Source organism: Solea solea, chromosome 9 (assembly GCF_958295425.1).
Source record: "Solea solea chromosome 9, fSolSol10.1, whole genome shotgun sequence".
In the NCBI taxonomy this organism is placed as follows: Eukaryota; Metazoa; Chordata; class Actinopteri; order Pleuronectiformes; family Soleidae; genus Solea; species Solea solea.
This window is the reverse complement of record NC_081142.1, coordinates 15,048,577-15,071,947: the sequence shown is the minus strand read 5'-3', so window position 1 is coordinate 15,071,947 and position 23,371 is coordinate 15,048,577. Positions and strand designations below refer to the sequence as shown.

General features: G+C 39.3%; 2 protein-coding genes across 2 annotated transcripts; one reads left to right on the top strand and one right to left on the bottom strand.

Moving 5' to 3' along the window:
- Nucleotides 1–208: 208 nt before the first annotated feature.
- Nucleotides 209–16,027, bottom strand: LOC131466076 (ras-related protein Rab-3A). The gene is made up of 5 exons (XM_058639154.1): nucleotides 15,956–16,027; nucleotides 8,235–8,459; nucleotides 6,024–6,142; nucleotides 4,885–5,009; nucleotides 209–3,436 (listed from the first exon to the last, which is right to left on the bottom strand). The coding sequence occupies exons 2-5, from the start codon at nucleotides 8,457–8,459 to the stop codon at nucleotides 3,246–3,248; spliced, it is 660 nt and encodes a 219-aa protein (XP_058495137.1). The 5' UTR covers nucleotides 15,956–16,027; the 3' UTR covers nucleotides 209–3,245.
- A 989-nt stretch (nucleotides 16,028–17,016) lies between these two features.
- On the top strand, nucleotides 17,017–21,670 carry mpv17l2 (MPV17 mitochondrial inner membrane protein like 2). The gene is made up of 6 exons (XM_058639133.1): nucleotides 17,017–17,293; nucleotides 18,317–18,537; nucleotides 19,204–19,365; nucleotides 19,653–19,729; nucleotides 20,778–20,906; nucleotides 21,099–21,670. Exons 2-6 carry the CDS (start codon nucleotides 18,348–18,350, stop codon nucleotides 21,186–21,188), a joined length of 648 nt encoding a protein of 215 aa, XP_058495116.1. The 5' UTR covers nucleotides 17,017–17,293; nucleotides 18,317–18,347; the 3' UTR covers nucleotides 21,189–21,670.
- The last annotated feature ends 1,701 nt before the right edge of the window (nucleotides 21,671–23,371 follow it).

The following is a 23,371-nucleotide window of genomic DNA, read 5'->3' as shown; positions in this document are numbered from 1 at the left end:
AGCATGTAATAAAGATGTTTGACTTTTTTATTAGGTCAGTAACACATTTTTTCAGATTGGATTCCCCATAAAATATTGTACGTTTTCACTTATTTCATTTAATTTTAAGAATAAAATGCATGTGCTTCAGTGTTTCTCAGAATGTCAGTAACAACTGAACACGTACACCACGACTCCTCAAGTAAAATCATCTTAAACACTAGTCAGCTGATTGTTAGCAACTTTTCTTTTTATTATTTTTGTTTTACCACAAAGTATAGATAAAAACATCCACAGCATTATTCTCTCATCTTAATGACTAAAACCGGGGAGGATTTAAAGAGGCAGTGATGTGAGACCAAGTAAAGTTAGACGTTTCATGTAGTAGCAGATCTAAAGGCAGCAACATCTACCGAGCTTTGATGACATTTCTTTTTGTGTATATCGTGTATTGCTTTGACACATTCATTCACAAGCAGGCCCGGGAAATGAACGCAGATGCAGTCCAGCATGGCTCTTTTGAGGTTTTTAATCACTTCTTTCTCTGTTTATTGTTGCTGTTGTCGCTGCAAGCCTGAGTTGATACAACACAATCCACACACACACACACACAACTCTGAGATACAATATTTACAGATCTGGTTTATGTAGAGGAAGACATATTTCATTGGTGAACAGTTTCAGTCACAACCAGTCAGAAGTCAAATAAATGCAGAAAAAAAGTCATTGACCGGGTTTGTTGTTATCATTTTTCCCCAAATCATCACTTCCTGTGTCAGTACTTTGACTGAGGCCTCATTTTAACTCAACTTTAAAAGCCAGTGGTTCATATGTATTTTATTCTTGACAGTTAACTATTGCAAAAGTTATTTGACCGTTTGACCAGATTTGCTTTACTCTTCGAATAAATCGCTGAATTAGTAACGTTAGTAGCGTTTTCCCTCTTAATCCATAAGAGAATTCCTTTTTTTTTCTTCACTGATCACTGATTTTACTACAAAATTTAAGATTGCTTCAAAGTGTTCATTTCAGTATTACAGATTTAAAACTGGTCCAGTGTCCAAACAGCACAGTGAGTTGCTTCTACGGCAATCTTTGGTGACGTGAAATGCAGAAATACATGGCAGTCCTGTGTGAAGAAGCCATGGGAACCATTTAAACAGTTTCTGAAGGAAGCAGGGCGATGCATGTCCAGAGTTTGCTTTGTTGTCAGAACCACGGCAACCTTAGAGCAGAACCTTTAACACCTGTATTGATTAAGAACAAGTGTGTGGTGGACACTCAGCAGTTGTCAGGTCTGTGAACAGTCAGCCACCACATGCTTTTTTTTTTTCCTCTCCATTTATACACACAAACACACACAAGAAGCCAATGGCATCCAGTGAAGCTGCTCTGTAATACTGATATTACATGACGTCCAGACTAGATAGATGACATCGAAAGTAAATGTGGGCGAATAGATCTTAAAATAGTAACAGATGCAGTTGTTGATCAGAGTGGTTCTGGTTTTTAATTGAATTCATTTAGAAAGAAACTGCTATTGTTGTGGTGGATTTAATATTGAAATCACATCTGCACATCGTAGTAGCCCAATGGTCTTTCACATAAAGGATAAATACCATACAAATGACCCGTTTGCATTCTCTCCCTCAAGCCCATTTCCACGTTTTTGAAAACATTACAATCCCTGAATGACAAATGTTAAAGGTAATTTTGATATTTGATCAAATTCTTTTCCCTGCCTCACATAAACACTGTAACATCACCATGAACACTGTTAGCAGGTGCAGCTGAACTGTGTTGCATCGAGTGATTTTCAGATATATCCTCACACCAACATTTTTTATCATCCTAGTTACAATTGTATTGCTAAACCTAGATGACACCTAGATGACACCTAGATGACACCTTACACCAGCTTCACGACACTTGGGCCAAAATGACATCAATTGCAAAAAGCACCTTCCTCTAATATTTCATCAGAAACACGGCTGGGATATCACACGTGGAATATCACGGGGGGGTGGGCGGTTGACAACGGTGTTACTAACTTTCTGACCTTGTCATTTTACACTCATCCATCACACTGTTTCTTAGTGGGGATTTTGAATGTCTGACTTGTGACAACATGACTGGGAAGCAGCATGAGCTCAAACCAACAGGAAAATAACACACAACCCACACACATCTTCCAAACAACAGATACCTTTTTTTATATTTGATGCTATCCTCATTGAAGTTCATACCTTTTAAAATTCATTTCCAGAAATGCATACCTGTAGATACTATATATATATATGTATTGCACAACATTTAAATGTACATTTGAAATAAATATAATTAAATAAAACTTGTCTCTTCATTTTTCTTTTTTCTTTTCTTTTTTTTACAATTTTAACCTAGCTATATGTTGTTCGTATTTCTCCCCACCTGGTGTTTCATGTAAGAAAAGAATAAATGGGGCATCAAACTACAAAAAGGTTTGCTGAAGAATTGTAAAAAATAAAATAAAAAAAGGTCAAATGGAAAGATGAATAATAAAAAAAACACACACACAACTATAACACCGGCAGCATCTATGTGAAGATACCAGGTGAGTCAACAAAAAGAAACCCCATGTATGCATTTGATTTCTATAGATTCTGTAGAATCTTAAAAGAAACAAAAACACATCAGTAAGGAACAGTTTTCAGCTGAATCAAACCACCCACTTAACTCCCCTGCAACCTTTATGGTCACTAAAACCGAGACTGACATCTTCTCAAAACGGTTGACTGACATGAAACAAAGCACTGTAAACATTGGAAGGATTTAAATGGCACTCTGAGGACGGACGCCGTCAAATCCTTCTTGTAAAGCCACACCGAGGAACAGGCAGACAACAGGGCGGTGGAACGGGAAAACTTGAGGAAGAACACAGGTTGCAAAGAGTCTGAGACACTTAACTGGACTTGCTTTGGCATCAGATCAAAACAACAGACAAATTTAAGCTCTTAATGCGGAGGAACCACAGGCAAACACATGTCACGCACCGGTCCACGAGAATCTCAGAGCATTTCAGACATTTTTCAACCCGATTCTCTTGACCATCATTCAATGATCCTTAACTGAGTTACAGAAAAGCAGGAAAGGAAGTGAAAACGGTTTGATGGAGTATAGATCTGGGGGCCTTAAGATCCAGCTGAAGAAGGAGGAGAAGAAGAAGAAGAAGAAGAAGAAGAGGAAGAGAGGGTGAAGGAAAAAGGGTTTTGAGGGAGTAGTCAGCTTTAACATGCACAGTCCTGGTGTGGTGGAGCGGGCTGCTCTGTCAGTTGGGGCCCCTGTTTGGCCCCTGTGACAGCCGGATCCCCAGCGTCCAGGCTCTCGGACATCTTTTCACAGATGATGTCGACCAGGCGCTCGAAGGTCTGCTTCACGTTGACGTTGTCCTTGGCACTGGCCTCGAAAAACTGAAAGCCTGGAGGGGAAACAGTGTATGAGGATCAGAGAGGTCTCATTAGGAATCAGGACATGGATCTTCATGGATCTCTGCAGTACAGGGACGGAGCTGTAGCAGAGCAAATCTAGTGAAATACAAATGTTTTTGGCCATGGTAGAAACATGTCGTATCTTCATCAGGCAAAGTGCGTTAAAACGTCTTCAGTCGCAAACAAAAAGCCACGTTTGTGGCCTTAAGCTAACAGTAATGTGGAAGTTGTCGTTAATCAGCAGCTTGTTACAAAGACAAATGTGTGTGAGATACATACTTGTACTGTTATACTGTTGTACTGTACTATTTATCGTCCTTTCATCATTTCAATTTTAAGAATTACTGCTTATTCTTTGAGCCTAACATACTGTGTACAAATAGTTATTTTAGGCAAAACACAAAAGAACACTGTGAGAAATGTACTTAACACGCATGCAGGTTCTGAGATGATACATCTAACAGCTGGGCAATAAGTCAGGGTCATTGTAAGACAAACACAAATTATGTTATCATGAGTCCTGGATTGAAAATGTCATACTGACAAAGATGACAGACACTTATCTCACCCCTTAGCCTAACCTTACAGCAATAACAAAGTAAACCTCTGTTTAAAATGAGTCACTCTGACTCAGAACTGTGTCAAAAACAAGTTAAATTCATACAGTGTATGCTAAGCCTTAAACACAGGACTGGAATCATCAACAGGTGATTAGCTTAGCTTAGCTTAGCTTAGCATAGCATGGTTCCGATCAAAAGTAATTATTTACTTCATATAACTTAATTGCCCAGCAATTCTGCCTGGAAACCACAAGATTGAAATCAAATAAATCGTTAATAAATTGTCCCAGTGAGTAAAATTGTGAAGGTTTTGTTGGCAGAATTCAGACTTCATTCTGATCTACTAATAAGTAGGATGTCTGCTTTAAATAATAATAAAAAAACATTTGGTTTTCACAGCCTTAATATAAGCCTATTTTGCTGTGTTTCCATCATGGCACACTTCACTTTGGTACAGTACGGTACGGTTTGGAATGGTAAAGCCCTGGGTCAGGTTTGCATTTTGCGACATGTGGGCTGTAAAACTACAAAAAAATACACACCAAACCGAACTGTTCCACTTGGTGGAAACACAGCTTTTTGTGTACCTTAGGCAGGGCCCTTGTGAATGGAGGCCGTCGTCTTGTGAATGTTTTGAAGCAGAGAATAACCTAGATGTCACTAATTCTTACACTCTAGGCCTTTAAAGCATATGACTACAGAACTACCCAACATTATTTAAAAAAACAATGACTTTTGGAAGGTTTATATATCGTACAGTATTAAATAAACTACGTGATAACAGGAACAGGAGTCTTCCAGTAAACTCTGTGAGTACACACGACTGTGAGTCAGAGATACGTATCGCGTGTTTGAACAGCGTCCGTGTGTAAACTCACCGAGGTGTTCAGACAGCTGCCGGCCTCTGTCTGCGCTCACCATCCGCTCGTCGTCCATGTCACACTTGTTTCCCACCAGCAGCACCTGAGCGTTGTCCCACGAGTACGTCTTAATCTGAGTGGACCTGGAAAACAAACACGCAAGCCGTCAGAGAGGAAACGCGTGTGTGCACAGGAGGAGATTGCACTGATTCAACGAAAAAGTTGTAACAATGATCCTGAAACGTGAATGAAATCACACCAGGTGGAGTCAGACTGAATAAAAAATGATGATCTCTACAATAAAACACCCTCATCCTCATTAACTCAGTGGAAGAAATTTAATTTAAGCATTTTTAATGAGTGTCACCGCTGATTCACTCCATCTTTCTGCTGACTGTCCTCCAGTTCTTGCAGGGGATCATCCAATGCACCAAAATTATACAGATTATACAAGAGCAGGCTTTTGGGTGCAGAGTGAGATCACAAGCACAGACCGTAATACTCAAAATGGATGTGGTCTACTCTCAGTCCTGAGGTTGAAGCCAACATGGAAGTGTCTTGACACAAAATAAGTTGGCAACCATATCATTTAACAGAGTGAGTCATCTGGCTGTCCACCCATCTCTGCTCAGGGAGACATAATTATGTGACGACAGACATTGATGCTGTAGAACCAGAAGTACGTCTTCCACATGCTGCTTTTGCTCAACTGGACATGGACGCAGGCCAAGACTCCAGTCACAGCACCTTCTGCTGGACAACTTGGTAATTGCTTCAGATGTGTTTCTATGCTTATAATGTCAGGATCATAATTAATGACTAGTCGGCTAACAAAACAGTATAAGATAGTGACTCACTTCATATATAATGTCAGTAAACATTCTTCCAAGGGGTTTATGATCTAAATTGCTTGTCTTAGCTTTGTTTTTTTGTCCATTTTGTAAAATTATGGGCACAATACTTATAAGGAAAGTGAAGTACCATGCATTTAAAGATACAGTTCACATAAGACAGAAGGTCTTGTGTCTGAGCCAAAGTCCCCTCAGAGGACAATAAGGTTAAAAGACAGTGATCCCTGCCGCACTTGGTGCCACTTGATCCATGATCCACAAAGTTCTAGGTCGTCATTGGTCATTAATGCACCCCCAGTTACGCACCAGTCCTGGACAGCGTTGAAGGAATCCTCATTGGTGATGTCGTACATGAGGATGAAGCCCATGGCTCCTCGGTAGTACGCGGTGGTGATAGTGCGGTAACGTTCCTGACCCGCCGTGTCCTGCAACAGATTGAGGAATACAAAAAGTCTTCACATGTCATAACGCCACTGCACGCTCACCTTCGATAAATATGGGTGAAGATAAACTTGTAGGTCTTGTGCAGAAGTTAGTTTAGGTCAGGGTTTCTCAATAGTGGTCCTGGGGACTCACTGCCCTGCATGTTTTTAGACGTTTCCCTGCGCCAGCACACCTTCATTTGTATCAGGTGTCCTGGAGCAGGGAAACGTCTAAAACATACACATAAAATAGTCAATAATATGTGCATTAGTTACTCTTCTATTGAAGAGAGACTGTAAAGCTGAGAGCAGCTGACAGTTATGTTGATTCAGCGTCATGATTAAGTTTAACTATGCTATGAAAACAATACAGCGTACAGTGTAGCTGCTGGAGAGCTGCTGAACAATACAGTGCAGTAATTGACAATAAATTGTGCCCCACATTTACAGTTTTACTGCATCAGCAAAGGCATTTCAGCCAATATTGTAGAAATAGTGGCTTATATTGTGTTCGATTTAAGTAAAGTTTCAGATACATCAGCCAGTTTGGCAAATGTCATCTATCAAGACTAGTTTCATGAATCCTTGCACTCTCTCTTAATCCTTGGACTGTATACCTAATGTCTGTCCTGAATAAATAATTGTTTTACAGACCAAAAGAAAAACAATAGTAGAAGGATAGTGGAAAAAGGTGAGGTTCTGTTTCCAGGTCATACTCTACGGCTTCCCAATTTCAATAAAAACTTTGAGCTTTGCCAAAAGACTAGAGTGATCCTGTCTCTTTGTCTCTCTCTTGCTCTGTCTCTTTGGCTCAAAAGCCCGGTGAGGTTGAATTTCAGCGTTAAACTCTAATGAATGCTCGGGGAATTAAAGCTCAGCACTTCTGATACCCAACACCCTGTATCTCTCCAGTGCATTTTCTATCTCTCTCTCTCTCTCTCTCTGTCACACACACACACACACACACAGGTTTGTCCTCAGGTGAATGCATTGACTTCCGTCCACTTGGACAGCCTAAACAAAGCATTATCTCCACTACCAATAACAAATAACCACTTAATGACTAACCCTAACAACAATTTAAATCTTAGCCCTAACCTCAACCAGTTCCAGGACCAAAAGTTTATGCAAGAAAATGTCCTAACAAAGTAAAACACACACACATATACGCACAATCACCTCTTAGACTTTATTTTTCTAACAATCAATGTGTCTATTCATTCAATCACACATGACTGTTCACATCACTCAGGTCATGAGGACGTTGTATGACTAGAATCCTGTAGCGCTGACCTTTTCACTCTGTACACTGTTAGTAATGTTCTGTGACTCCTCTGCTCTGCCGCTCTGTGCGTCCACTTCTCATTGTGCCGCATCATCTCTACCTCGACACTGACTGAAAGCGGTTACATAATGAAAACAGCGAAAGAATTGTGTCCGTGAGGATCTCTGAATGTACATTTCTCAGCAGTAATAGTAATAGTTTGTTTTTGTTCACCCCCCGGGATTAAATGACTGTTTTAAGAACAGTCAGCACGTTCCTTGATAATAAAAAGAGGATCTTTAGCTGCAGCCCAACACCTAATTGTATAAATGCAGCATAACGACTCCACAGTATTTGCTGCAGGATGTCAGAGGAAGTGACAGTGTACCACACACACAAACAAGTGTATACACTAGATTCTGTACTGCGAAACACATGTCCATAGTGGGGGATGGGGGATTTTTTACTGCATGTTTGTATGAAAAGTGTGTGTGTGTGTGTGCACAGAGGGGAGGAGACATCTACTCTCATAGATGTGTAGTAATGGGGGGGAGGGGAGAGCAGCACACCGGGCAGTGGTTTGTCGTGATCTGATTGGTCGGTGTCATCTTCTGTAGACCAGAGGCAAGACCTGGCAAAGGCTGACAACAGAGCACACACACACACACACACTCTCTCTGCTCACTACTACTGCAGAACATGCACAGGATTAGTAAAGATGTAAATGATTTAAAGGCACAGTGTGTAACATTCATTCAGTGGCTGAAATTGAAGATTATACCCAATCAATCCATGAGTACAAAAAACTCTGAATATCCTGACACTCCTTACCCAGATCTGTAGTTTGATCCTCTTGTCGTTCCTGTAGATGGTCTTCACCTTGAAGTCGATGCCCACTGTGCTGACAAACGCCGGTGTGAAGGAGTCGTCGGCGTAGCGGAACAAGAAGGAGGTTTTGCCCACGCTGCTGTTTCCGATGATGAGGATCTTGAACATATAATCAAAGTTTTGGTCTGAAGACTCCTTCTGCCCATAGGTTGCTGTTGCCGATGCCATCTATTGAGAAAAAAACAAAATCTTAAATTAAATAATTGCAGACCTGGAATACTGCAAAGAGCCGATACAAACCGATATTACAATAATAGGCTAATATCGCGCCAATATTACCGGACATCCCTAATTTTAACCCCTTGGTGATAATGAATGGACCATGACAGGACGTAAGGACACATGTAGTCCAAATTAACATATTCTCATAGCATTACTAGAAAATATAATCTGGTTTCCCACAAAACATTTTTGGTTGGAAATTGGTTGTGTATAAACACTTTATAAGCACTTTTGAATGAATGACCACCATGTTTTGTTTTCTTTAATTTAACCAAGAAAACCATCACAACAAAAACAGGAGTGGAACAAAAAGGTAACACATTTAATCACCATTTTAAAAAATGTTGACTGTAATTGTAACATCGCCCAGTGGGATTAGTCAGTTTCTTCAATTTCTGTTGCTTCTTCTGGGTTTGTTTTTGAGTTGATTTGAGACATAAGGCGCTAAGTGAGACACAAATAAAGCTTGATTATATTTGTGTGCACTATTGCTCTCCACAGGCCTAATAAATGTTGTTATTGGCAGGAATCATATGCTCACAGCTCGGGTTACAAACGAGACAAGATCACTGACATAGTCTGACATCTACACCAACAATAACACCGCCCAGAGGTAAGTATACGTGACTGTGGTAACTTAAGATTTAGTCACTTGCACACTCACTTACAACTATGGTAGGTGGTTTAATCTAGGGATGGGAATCAGTATCGGTCAGATACTGGTCAAAATCACTGGATTGGATTCAGTAGACTCAGCACAAATGTGTTGTTCACAGCTTCACATGTTCATAAATGGTCTAAAATGACAGTATCGGACACATAACAGTGGTATTGTCCCATCCCCTAGTTTAATCAGCCAGAACATGTATCTGTTTGCAAGACAGCTTTAAACATTCGAGGGAAGAAGTGACTGTGACTGTTCTTGTGACCAAAGGTCATTCTGCCTTATATTCAGACCTGAGTCATGCTTTCAATATGTTTGTGTGAAAACTGAAGGGTCTTTCTGAAAGAAAACACTGCTGGAGAGGCATTTATATTAATCTTGTACATTGTAGGCATGGTCCAAAAAGTATTAAAAAGTCATATACAGTAAATTAACTAAATGTGATGGTAAAAAAAAAAAACAACAACAACAAAATTCTGTCATACTGTGCCTAAGGTTTGCTTTTAAAGACTCAACAAAAACAGAGAGATCCCTGAGGCTGTGTTTTCAAACGTATGATGGTGGAAGGAAGAGAGATTTTAGAGCTGTAATCGCAATACTGTCATTCTATAATATTTAACTTTGGGGTGATCACACTGTCGTAAACTCAAATCGTCCCAGACCTTGTTCATTGTTGTGCACACGACGACTAAAACTCTCTTTTCTGCATTAACCAAAATGCTGTGACGGGCCACGGATGCTCACACTGAACAAAAACACCTCTAAACACCTTTGTGCCCTCATAATTGTAATAAAATTATAAATCAACAACAATTCTGATCATCATGACCCCCTTCAAACGCATTATATTAAATGGTGAGCAATTTAAGGGCTTGATCTGTCCAGTTATTGCACAGCATCATACAAATTTCTCAGATTAGTTAATTAAACGTTTGAAAAATCTGAACTGAAGTGACTCGAGCGCAAACGCAATACTTGGACTCCACGCACACACACACACACACACACGTGCGGCTGCTTTATATTTAGACCTTTATCTCGACTGGACTGCAGTGGAACGCTGCAACTCTCAGGGAATGAGGCACAAACACCAACAAGTGCATCGTCCTCATCACGACTGCAGCCTATCAGTTTACACGGAGGAACGGAGAGATGCTCGCTAAATAATAAACAAGCTGGGACTCTTCCTCTTCCTGTGACTTCAAACTAGCACTAAAACCCAACAGAGTTAACTTAACTAGCTGCCACTGGGGTCTGATTTGTATGAATAAAAAAAAACCATGTATTTTTATTAGTGGGAGCTGATTGAGAGAACAACACTTTTTTAACATTTATATTTTACACATATGATCAGTATTATTGAACGGTGTCACGTGGCAGGAACGTTTCCGAAAATCACTCAATGTTTAACCGACTACTGGAACTTGAGACTAAAAGAAGTAGGACATAGTGTATTTATAAGCGTATCTATATTGTATGTCTTGAGCTCGTCGACTGTATTTAGCACAAATCAAACAATGCTCTCGAGATCACACTTGATCAAAGCCAGAGTGTGGTGTTGGATTTCTAGCTTTATTAAAAATGGATCTTCTTCTGTTACTGATGCACCAAAGTGTCCGTTCAGCTGAGTCAGCTGAGTTTTTCTAAATCTCCTTTTCTTTTCTTGTTCATTTATGTCTCTATACTTCAGGAATATCGATTGCCTAAAGCACCTAAAAAAAGTTAGCAGTGGCAGTGATTGAAAGAGGTTTAAAATAAGCAGGGTCGTGTTGGGAGTCTGTCTTTCGTCAAGCCTTTGTTGTCTTTATTCAGAAGAGGCTGTTCAGTGTCTCCTGTATGTGGTGAGATTACTGCAGCCTTCTCTTCTGTGTCTCACAGATTAGCAGAGCTGGCTTCACCTCCACTTGACACTCATTTCACACAGAATCTTACAGACTGAGGCCTCTGAGCTTAACCGTAAATGAACCAATTCTCATTACACACATGTATTCCAGCCTGCAGGATGCTACTGTTACGCTTTCATTTGCTGAGCCACAACTACTGTCGTTTCTTTTCATGTTCTGTTCTTCATGTTTCAAACTAAATCTCACTCTGCATCTCTCCTCGTCTTCTTTGCTATTTTATTTTTCACATAATGTTCATTGTACATGTGTTGATACAAGAAGAAAGAATGATATTAGAACGGTAAATGGTCCATTCTTAGTTTCACACACACACACACACACACACACACACACACACACACACACACACTAGTGACTTGTAGAGCAGTTGTTTTCAGTGTACCTGAATCATTAGAATCAGTCAATTAAAAAGATGACTTCAGTACTTCCTGCATAACTGGAGCACAGACTCCGTCTGACACAGTCACTGAACTGAAATACAGCGGAAGGGGGTTGTGATTTCAGCAGTGCTGTCGCTAAATGCACCAGACTCCTATACATTTTAGACATTTCCGTGCTAAATGTTGGCTATTAACGCAAGTTTTCAGGACGTTTAAGTCTTTTTAACTGATCTACAGTTCGGCATCGTCCGCTTTGATTCTTGTGTCGGACGACGCGCTCATGACTCTTCCAGTGACGACACTCTCTGACCAATCAGTGGCCGGGAGCCTGATGACGTCACACGTAGTAACTACTCAGCTCGCTTGGAACCTCGCCAGAGCTGGTATTAAAAAAAAACAGTACCAGGTTCTATCGCTGATGGAAAAGCCGCGCTGAGGCGAGTCTAGTCGTGCCCGGACAATGTGGTGGCAGCAGGAGAAGGAAGATCAGGCCTTAAATATTTGTGGCTTTGTAAAATGACATCTCTCTCACCCATGGTCCTGAAAATGACTCAATGGAGCTAGCAGTGAGCTCCAGTTTTGCTCTTTGTCATCAACGAACCACCCACTCATCTCATTTAAGGAAACTTGGGTGTTATCTGATTTACTGAGCACAAAGCATATCGTTAAAATCTCCATCTGGATTCAGTCTTTAGCCAGAGGGGAGTCTCTTTTTTTTTTTCTTCCTAATTTAATCATGACTAAGAGAGTTTCAGTGCTGGGCAGTGTCGTCATCACACTCATTTAAACCTGTCACCTAAAGAGGATTGACGACCTACAGAGGCTGAATTGATCCACGGCTAAGTGGTGCTGCTTTGGCCAGCGAGTCAGGCACATTTAATCAGCTTCCTGCAGACTCACAGCTTATCTCCAGCTGATCCCAGATCACCCAAACACCTTCCTGCTTCAAGAGAAACCTGCTACAGACAAGATGGACCATGACGACCTGAGGTGACATCAAAATATGAACTACTATGCCCTAGTACAAGGATGAAACTTTAAGATATTCACTGTTCATTTATGGATTACGTATTGATTAGATTGTTGAAATTGAAATTGATTAATTCTGTTGTTTCAATCTGTGATGTCAGCCTTAATCTAGAGTCCTGAAAGAAGGATAAATGTCTCTGAAGCTTGAGTATTTCCACCATAATTTACCCACTTAAGTCTTTGTTATATACCAGTTCCTTCCAAACACTCATAAAATACTTACTATATTGTTTAGCTCCACACCAAACACCAAATCAAGCAATTCTGTCCAGATTTGACTGTCTGTCAGAGAACAGACGGTATGTAACTGCATGACAGGGCTGCAACTAACGATTATTTTCATATAGGATTAATCTGTCAGTTTATTTCTCAATTAATTGAGTACTTGTTTGGGCCATAAAATGTCATAAAATGTTGAAAAATGTTGTTTACCAAACCTGGAAATGACGATGTTCTCAAATGTCTTGTTTTATTATTCAGTTTTAATGAGCTGAAAAATCCGAACCAGGTTCACTGCCATTACTCGAATAATAGTTGCAGCCGTAATGAAGAGTATTAAGATGACGTGAAGAATATAAATCTTCAGATCATACACTTTACTCTCCATCTGCTGTGAATTACGTTTGCACCCGTCGTCATGCAGCATTTGCCTGGATCCACTGTCTGCCTCAGATACACACATCAATACTTTGTAATCTCACCCTCGGTCTCAAATTGTCTGGACATTTATGAGTGTCATTACGTCCCAGCGTGAAGGTCAAACAGATTTGAACCACCGCGGGAAGGAGATGAATGCCATCGTTTTTCCTCCTCTTATGTAGCTATGTATGTGTTTTAAATGCAGGACTTTAAAGCTGTAGTACATAACGTTTAAACCTAATATATCTTCAGAACTTACTGAATTACTGCAGAAACTAAATCTTCCTCTCTCCAGTCAAGTGGAGGCTTATAATCACCCGACTTATTCATCACTCACCAAAAGATAAAATGATATCTCCTCAGTGGCAAAGCAGTTTAGCTGCTTCCAAGTTTCCTGAGGTGGCACCCCACCCCCACCCCTTTTTTTTGCTCCAATGACGTGTCTCCAGTTCAGGGAGGCTATGGGATGCAGATGAGCAGAGGAAAAGCTAAAAATATCTCTTCTATCTCATCTTTCTTTTTTTTCAGAGCAGGAAGACGGGAGGTGTTTTTGGTCGAGTCTACAGGGGAATCCATTGTCTGTCTGTTGTTTTCATTCAGAAACAGATTCTTGTAAATGGTAATGACTCACAATAATAATAATAACACACTGACTTTTAAGTTATTTAAAGATCCAGTTCAAGTCAGTTGATGATAACTTACATATACGTGTGTTGCATGCATTAAGCATTTCATGCACTTTTTTCATAGAGATGTGATTTTTAAGCTTGTACGTAAGAAACACAAGAAAGACTTAGATAAGTATTTCACTGTCTGAAGCCGTTGCAGTTTTTTTTTGTTTAAGATTGACGTGCACAGACGAGTTTGTTCATTTACAAAACGCACAAATCGCCAAGATGGACGCCAGATTCAAAATGGCCGATTGCTATTGAGGTGGTCCTAAGAAACTGTTTTGTTTGTCTTGGGCTTGTCATGGCCAAGAAAGCAGGTGGTGTTTAGTTGTTGTCTTGTGTCAATGTTGTCTCGTGGTTCCCGTTTTATTTTGAAATTTCTCTCTCCTCTCGTTTCAGGTAACTTGCCCCTTCCCCTTGTGTTTTCCTGCCAGTATGCACTTTGAAAATAAAGGTTTGTTTATTTTTTCACTTCATCTCCCGAGTCGATGTCCTTGTCCCGGTCCCACTTAGTTTTTCACTTAGTGCTACCGGGTTTCACCTTTGGGGGGGACTACTGAGCTATTCTGCATTCATTTTTACATACTACCCTTATTTTATAACATTTTTCGCCATTTCGCAACATCATTATTGCCTCAAAAATGCAATCCTTTTAGAATGTGTGTGATTGTGGCTGCAGCAGCTCCTCACATGTAACATGGACGTCCACGTGTTCCTCCATGAGAAACAGCAGATGCGTCACGCTTGCCTTCAGGACTGACTTGCCATGACTTCACTGTCAGCAGAGGACAAGCACATTCATCCTGCAGACTGTGAGCTACTGTTCACACTCTCTTTTAAATACGATAAAACATCTACACAAGAATGGAGGGAAGGGATGATGAAAGAATGTGCTGGGCACAGACAGATCAAAGAATCACTCTGATACCATGAAGTTGGATTGTTTATATAGTGTTTGTCCACTTTGTGTTTTTTTTATTTAGTAAATTTGTCATTTTGAATTTCCCCCATTTTGAAATTCTTCATGGTATTTGTGATTGTGTCTTATAACTCACCAATGTGAGATGTCAACAATAAATATTGTGTGTGGTATTTTTAAGGATGGGAATTGGTATCAGTATCGGTATCTGTAACTGATACAATCCCAAAATCCTATGTATCACTTGCTTCGCTATGCGAGTGTGAAAAAGTCAATACAAATCAGGGAAAGCATTTTAGCTAACTTGTGTTTGGGTTTGTTCATTCTTCTTTTTGGGAGAACAATATTAGTTAGTTGGAGAATTATGTCTGAGTTGTTAACAGCTTCATATGTTCATAAATGGTCTAAAATGACCGTATAGGAATAATATCGGTATTGGTATCGGACATAAATTTAATTTTTTTGTTGTTTAACACATAATTTCCCCACACACATAATATATGTAGGCATCATTGAGCAAGATTATCTTGACCAAACCACATGAACACAACAGTCCTCTCCTCCATGTGGCTGTGTTCCACTTTAATGATAATCCTATTATCATAAAATTCAAAGTCTATATAATCTAAATTATTATTATGGTTATTACTATTATTGATACTAATAATAACAATAATAATAATAATAATAATAATAATGATGACGATGATGATAATAATAATAATGATGATATTCGGCTGCTCGTGAAAATAGAAAATAGCCATTGAATGACATATGATATTATATATGAATCGAGAGAAAGGTGTTTAAATTATATCTAACGGGTCCTGACCCAGGACCATGTATTTATTTATTTATTCATATATATTTTATTTTAGACATCGGATGGTGCGATAACGCCTTTTCCTGCAGGACAGGCCCTGAGTCACCAAACCAGCAGCAGCCTGCACATCCACATCCACACACACACACACACACACACACACGACAAAACAAGCTATTTCATACATCTGTGAAGATGTCATGCATAGTTTTCACCATAAGGCAAAATGCCAGAGGCTCTTTCTACTGAAATCCCTCACTTGATATTTTAATACTAAATAAACCAGCGATGGATACAAGATACAACATGCTACAGTTTCATATAAATGTATGCTATCTATATATATGTGTGTGTGTACACATACAATAATTTAACAATGTAATAGATGAATAAAATCCGACGAAAATCCCTACCTTTACAAATTTCTATCCGGCTACTGTCCACCGCGTCCACCACCCGCAGAAACACTACCACAAACAAGTCAGAAAGGTTGTGCATCACAATATCCGGATAAGGATTTCAAAAATAAAATCATCATTACGAACCGTTACCAACAAGAATAAATGCGAATTGTTATGTTGTTTTTGTCGTTTTCTTGATTAGAGACAGTGTGTGTGTGTGTGTGTGTGTGTGTTATTTTTTTTCTTTCTAAAATAGTGTTTTATCAAACCTGGAGGACCAGTGGTCTCCTGGACTTGGACATCACATGCCACCGCTTGTGATGTGTCAAATCTGAGACCGGAAGTGGGCTCAACGCGTTTTATTTTGAAATTATCAGTGCCTCTCTGTAACTCTGTTATCTTTACGCAGGCAGAAATACGGGTCTACTGTGAATGACCGATGGGCGGGGCTTCGGCACTGCGTGAAAGATTGACAGTTCGTCTGACGAATCCGAGGACCCGTCATTACAAAAGTCCAGAAACGTCCCACCGCTAATGCTCAACCTGTCATTAATTGTTGATGACCGCTGCCGGAGAGACTGAATTATTGATAAGGAAGTCGTCAGTAACCACTGCTGCCATTTTTTTAATTTTAATTTTTGCCAAACAACAGACCTTTTCTTTATGTTTGCAAAAATATAACTGCATAAACATGTACATACTACACTCCCATTCCGGTTTTCAATTACGTATCTACATTTTTGCTCAGTATTTTGGTCACATTTAATGTCTATTATAGATCATGTCACGTCCAGCATTTTCCCCAGTAGAGAGAGACTCAAATAGTAGGCTAAAGAAAATGCAAAGCATCAGGTTGAAGGAGAAGTCACCACAACCTGGCAACCCAAACGTTATTATTTGTTTTTAAAGCGTCATGTACAAAGACACCCATTACAACATTAAAAAAGAAGACAGAAAATAAAATACACCTATAGTACAGTACAGTACAGCCTCTGAAGTCACTGTGTGTGAACGTTGTTCCTCCGCGCCACCAGATGTCACACAAACGTTTGTTATACTCTGTTAATCTGGTCTGTCTTGGTTAAAGTCGGCTTCACCTTCGGGTTTTTTTTCCTCGTGTAAACTGTGGTCAATGGTCACGTAAATTTAAGAATACGGGTTATATATTTTCACAGATTGAGGTTGAATTCATGTTGTGATCTGGTTTAAGGGCCGCATAACGTCGAGCTAGTGTTTGGGATAAGGTTAGGCTCCACCACAGCCGGGGAGGAAACGGTCGTCGGTTGTGAAACGGACTTCGGCACTCACAACAGACGCTCAGACATCGACGCTTACTCGTGAGGTTTACCGGTCAGTCTTTTTCATGTGACTTTCATATTAAATCATTTAGAAACGGTTTCTTATAATTTTGTATGTAGAATTCGATGTCAACAATTGAATTGTGTGTCATGGAAAGAAATGTACATGTCACTGATGTCCCCGGCTTCACAGTCAGAGTATCGGAGCTGTCGATACTGGTTTTAACTACCCTGAAAGCTAACATGTGGCTAACGTGATTTAGATGATGAAACAGTCTAGTGAACATTTTAAACCAGGATTTCTCTGTGACTGTGAATTAACACCAAAACATAATTCTACCACACACTAATTACAGTGCGCCTATGTTTTATGTTCGTGTGGTTTTCAGATTGTTTAAACATTAACTCTTAACACTGTATAACTTTGATTGGCTTTTGTTTCTGATTAATCAGTAATGAATATGGTCGGTAGTTAAAACCTGTCTTGTGTTTTTATTTCAAATACTTGGAAGAAAATGATTGATATATTGTGTATTCTTCTATAAAGATGCAAAGGAAAAGCTAAATGCACACATGTTTTAAAGTATCTACAGTGTATGGACCCATTGACATTCCATGTTTTAACATTTGACTTGATGAAGTCTGCGTAATTCCTGTTTGCTGATGTTAGAGCTTTATTAAATGGGTTTAAGATGTCACTTTATACTTCTGGGATGTTTGATGGATAGATTTGTAAAGGATTGACCGGATAACTCCAAAAATAACTGGCAGAATAATCACTCACTATAAGACACTTGTGTGTAGCCAGACAGCTGAACAATCATTCATCAAGTTTTTATTTTACTGTCATTGATCAGATGTAGTTTGCTCCCTAAACAAGATCATATACATTTCTTTAGAATGACGAGAAAAAAGCCAAACTGCATATAATTACACACAGTACAGGTATACAGTGTGTAATAAAGTTGAATCAAACTCATCTAATGTATGTAGCACAAGACACGGCTGCCTTGTTTTGAAAATAAGTCTTCACACAGAAAGTGACGGAGAGCCTTTTTCTTTTTTCCTTTCGTAGATGATCATACTCTCTGTGCTCTCCAAACACCATGCTTCCCCAGGCCAGTAAAGAGTTTTTGGTCAGGGTACGGTTCTTTTGGCGACCGTTTTTTCAGGGTCGGTACCTGCTGCTCACCAATACTGTGAGTGCAGGGGGCATGCTGGCGGTTGGAGACTCTCTGCAGCAGAGCCGGGAGATCAGCAAAGACTCCAGCAGAGTACGCAACTGGAAGAGGACAGGTGATATTTATGTGTGACATGTGAGGTGTTGGGACTTGTGTGTGCGAGTGGTCTGTATTTTATTGTGTCTTTGAGTGATTCTGTGTGTAATTTTCTTTAAGCTACTGTCTCTTTTTTTTCTGCAATTATTAGCATTATAGACCTTTTATTCCTTGATAGCTTTAATTGTCTTTTTTTTTAACTTGTTCTTTATTCTGTACAGAGCCAAAGTAACTAGGGATGAGTTGATGCAATGCTTATTATCGGTCCGAAATCGGTCAAAATCACTGGATCGGATATTGGACAAATAAACATGTCAAATCTGATACGATCCAAAAAAATCCTGTAGATCGCAGACTGTAAAATTCAGCAACAGCATTTTTGCTGAATCATGTTGTGGGCTGTTTCTTCTTTTAAAGGGAGAATAATATTTGTTTCACAGTTGGAAAAGTCTTTGAAATTACGTGAAAGGACTCAGCACAAATGTGAATGTGTATAAAAATGACTTTATCAGACACAAAAAAAGTGGTGTTTTGCCAACCCTATCTGTGACTTGTGAAATTCCTTCATGGGCATCATTAAAGGCACCCTAGAGAAGGGGTGTGACAACGGTAGTTTTGAGAAGATGTTTTTAATGACTGATTATTGTCTTTAACTATTTAACACATTCTCTTTTCCTCCCGGAAGGTTCCATGTTTTTGGTAGGCTGCTCAATGGGCCCTCTAATGCACTACTGGTACTCTTGGTTGGACAGAGCCTTCGTGGGCAAAGCCATGCGCACGGTCGGCAAGAAGGTTCTGGTGGACCAAGTGGTGGCGTCGCCAGTAATTGGGATGTGGTTTTTTTTAGGTGAGGAAAAATGTTAAAGAGTTTATTGGCGCTAAGCAGAATGTTGTCTTTTCAGCCTTTAGTGCACATACATGTAAGCAGTCAAAGGTTGTGGGTGGAGTGAAACAATAGACTGTCTCTGTCAGTATCAGAGGTGAAGTTCAAGGGTTGGCTGCCATAAACTGTGAATTTGATTGAGGGTTTGTTTTTGATCAGTAATCATGTTTTTGTATGAGGTCAACACTTCTCCAAGTTTATTTTCATGTAGCTCTGACGCACATCTGACTGTTTACTTGTGCTCACTGCAGGTGTGAACCTCACAGAAGGTCACACGTTATCCAGAGGATGGGAGGAGTTCAAAGGGAAGTTCTGGGAATTTTATAAGGCAAGTAATCGTGTCGGTGTCAGAGCTGCAGATCAGTGCACATGTATTCATCTTACTGTTCAATCATCACATCACCTTTTTGAAGAAAAACTCCTAGACACTCCCTTTTTAAACTGTTAAAATGATTTTAATGTAGTGGCATGGTCATGTTTTAAAACAAACACTTGTATAGTTCAATTAAACTTTATTATTCCCTCAATTGCTAAGTTTAGGTCGTTCTCAGGCTAATTAAAGTGTCTTAACTTGGATAACACTTGACTTCATTTCTCCCAAGTGTTGTGACATTTATCCACATGTTGTTGTTTTGGGGACCTTACATAAATTGATATAGATTGTAGAGCTGCAACTAACGATTATTTTCATAATCGATTAATCTGTCGACTATTTTCTGGATTAATCATTTGGTCCATAAAATATCAGAAAACTTTAAAAAATGATGATCGGTGTTCGATCATCAAACCTGGATGATGTTCTCAAATGTCTTGTTTTGTCCAAAACCAAAATTATTAACTTTTTAATGATTTTTTTTTGTTATCTGGAGCAAAGAAATGAAGAAAATACTCACATTTAAGAAGCTTTAAGAACCGGAAATCTTGTTTTAATCACGAAAAAAGCTTCAAACCAATTAATCCATTATCAAAATAGTTGTCAATTAATTTAGTAATGATTTAATAATCAATTCATCGATTAATTGTTTCAGCTATAATAGATTATGTTTAATAATCATACAAAACTTAATTCTTTGTTGTATAATATTCTGGGACTGTGAGTTTGCTTACATACTTAAATATTTGAGAGAATAATTTGTTGGTAATTTTTTATTAATTTGAAAAAGCCAAAACCTTTAGGTTGCTTTTACACTGACTGATGGAGAAAATACAACTACATTTGCTACTGTGATCTGGAAAGCAGGCCTCTTTTGTTTCCTCACAGTTTCAGTAGTGCTTGTGCTGTGCAATGTTTCACAGTTTCACTCTAAACAAATCAATTTCTTTGTGCTGAGTAATCTGAGTTTGCAATGCTGCTCTGTTCTGTTCTTAATGAACAGATGGACCTGTGTGTTTGGCCCGCCGCCCAGCTGATCAACTTCTACTTCCTCTCGCCCAAATTCCGTGTCCTATACATCAACGTCATCACTTTAGGGTGGGATACTTACATCTCCTACCTCCTACACAGAGTAAGTCAAACACACAGGGATTTAAAAGAATATTCTGCTCATTGTGTCCACCAAGTGTTTCATATTTGAGTCTGTGTGTGTATGCATGCGCTTATTGTGCGCTTGTGTGATTTTAATTTGCTCACTAGTTTAGGATTTAAAAAAAAACAAAAAAAAACATGTTGTGTTAACTGTTTTCTGTTGTGCCGCCAGGACGATCGACCACAAAGTCACCTGACGTCGGACAACAGTGCTGTGCACGTTCAGCAGGAAGTGCCCAAACCTCTGAAGGAGAAAACTTAAAGACGGATTTCCTGCTCAGCTCGTTGGATCGCACATCTAAGGCAAAAGAACATTTAGCTGTTTTTTAATCCGCTACAATTCATTTATCGACTTTGCAAAATGCCGTGAGGCCATCACGTGCACAGGAGTTTGTTTTATTCTGATGACTTTTTTTCACACACCACTCCTTTCCTTTGTATCAGCAAAGGTTTTAATGCGTCGAATGTCTCGTTTGTCCAGTTAGGGATGAAAAACGGTTTCACTGCCCTAAAGCAATACATGTGAATCCACATTTGCTCGTGTTGAGATTGTTGCAGTGTGAAGTTCAGAATGCCAGCAGTCCAGTTTTGAAGTTCATTTCAAAAACGTCTCTACGATATCATGTTATTTTGTTTTACTCTACACAAAACCTTCAAGTGCCAGAAATCAGAAGAGTGTAATTTCTCTCAGACATGGAACAAATATTATTGAAGTGAGTAAACAGCAAGGGACTTGAAATTTAACATGATATGCTGTACTCTATTTTTTTTTTTTTTTATATATATATATATATATATATATACAAATAAATAACTATTTATTGTGGTGGCTCAGGTGATAGAGCAGTGTGTGAAATGATAGAACAAGCATTTAGATGGTGTCAACATGAAAGTGGAAGCTTGTGAATCACTGTATACACTCACTTATCACTTTATTAGGAACACCCTACAAACAATGAGGAGGTTCTCCCTCACAATGGCCTCAGATCCTCCCGACATGGATTTAAAGACTCTGGTCTGACGAGTCTGGTGACTGAAGTTTGTGAAACCACGTTTATTAGACCAGACTGCTTTTTTCAGCCGCCTTCTGTCCAGTTTTAGTGAGTCCACACTCCAGTGTCAGATGTCTGTGCTGGTTTGACTGATGTGGAACCTGACATGCTCTCCTGTTGTTGCTCGCCTGACTCCCGTTAAATGCCACAGATCAGATGTATGAAGTCTGTGTTGTTGACATATGATTTTGGTGGAGTTGACCTGGAACAAGAGTTGGATATTGCTTCAAGTTGCATTGTGTAGGATTTGGCTACATCTACTGGTGATGTTGTTTGTTGCAGCTGAATTTCTCTGGAGAAGTTTGTCCATTGAACACACGGTGATCCAACAGAGAGGCTTATTCTGTGGTAATGAAAACGACAATTACAAACAAACAAAAGTGACACAAACAAAATATCATTATAATTTAACTTCGACACTAGAACATTAAGGGGTATAATAAGACTGGACCAACATAAAACTTGCACAGCATTGTACAATATACGACTGTATAATAAGCTTTAAGTTTGTTTAATGATGTAATCAGGATATGAACAGTACGCCTGCTGTTTAAGGGGAATGTCTTTTCTACTGTATTTTTCCACACCTTTGACTAGTTAGCCAGATGGCTAAAGACACTGTGGTGAAAGTTGACCGTGTTTTTGTTGGTACATTTACCTATAAACATTTTTACAAGAGCAAATCTGTTCAAAATGCTTTAGTTACGACTTAATGGGTTAAATGAACCCAGTGTGAGGGATTTCTATAGTGTTCGGTTACAAGCTTGTTGTTTGCTTACACGTTTCTCTTGTTTGTTGAATTTAGAACATGATCTCTGTCTTCCAGTTTCTCACCCGGGGTGGGTTTATGTTCTAAAGCCATGGTTCTCAAACAGTTGTACGGTACGCAAGCTTCCTCTGCTGGTGCTTGGAGGAAAATCAGAAGTATTGTTTACTGTTATATACCAAGCTGAGGCCTTTTGATCAGAGTGTGTAGAAAATGAAACGAAATGAAATGAGTCACCGGATCTCTCGCTCCATCTTAATCTAATTTCACTACACCAGTGTGTGAAGTATACTTGAGGAATAAATCTGCCTCCTGTGAAAAGTCTGTAGCTGACTTTGCTCGACCTATTTATATCCACTGTATTTTGACGTCGGTTAATAATGGTGTTACTTCGAGAGCTCAATGTTTTGTCAAGTTTGGAAACCATCGTGCTAAAGGATACCTGTGCAAACACTGGCAATAGAGTTGATATTTGCAGAACGAGCTGTTGACGGGCGTCTTGTTTACTGGGTAGCAGTTGCTATTTTGAATTTATTTATTTTTGGTGTGACACATTTCTACATTCCATATTCTCGTTCTGAGAAAGTTAGGGAAAGGGGCAGCTAGAAGCAACGAGAATGCTTCAGT

Excerpts from the sequence above, each read along its gene's own strand:
- mpv17l2 (XM_058639133.1), top strand. The coding sequence starts at position 18,348 with ATGCTTCCCCAGGCCAGTAAAGAGTTTTTGGTCAGGGTACGGTTCTTT. Across the intron at positions 18,538-19,203 it reads ACGCAACTGGAAGAGGACAG|GTTCCATGTTTTTGGTAGGC; the intron begins GTGATATTTATG and ends TCCTCCCGGAAG. Across the intron at positions 20,907-21,098 it reads TCTCCTACCTCCTACACAGA|GACGATCGACCACAAAGTCA; the intron begins GTAAGTCAAACA and ends TTGTGCCGCCAG.
- LOC131466076 (XM_058639154.1), bottom strand. The coding sequence starts at position 8,459 with ATGGCATCGGCAACAGCAACCTATGGGCAGAAGGAGTCTTCAGACCAA. Across the intron at positions 6,143-8,234 it reads GGATCAAACTACAGATCTGG|GACACGGCGGGTCAGGAACG; the intron begins GTAAGGAGTGTC and ends AATCTGTTGCAG. Across the intron at positions 3,437-4,884 it reads GCAGCTGTCTGAACACCTCG|GCTTTCAGTTTTTCGAGGCC; the intron begins GTGAGTTTACAC and ends TTTCCCCTCCAG.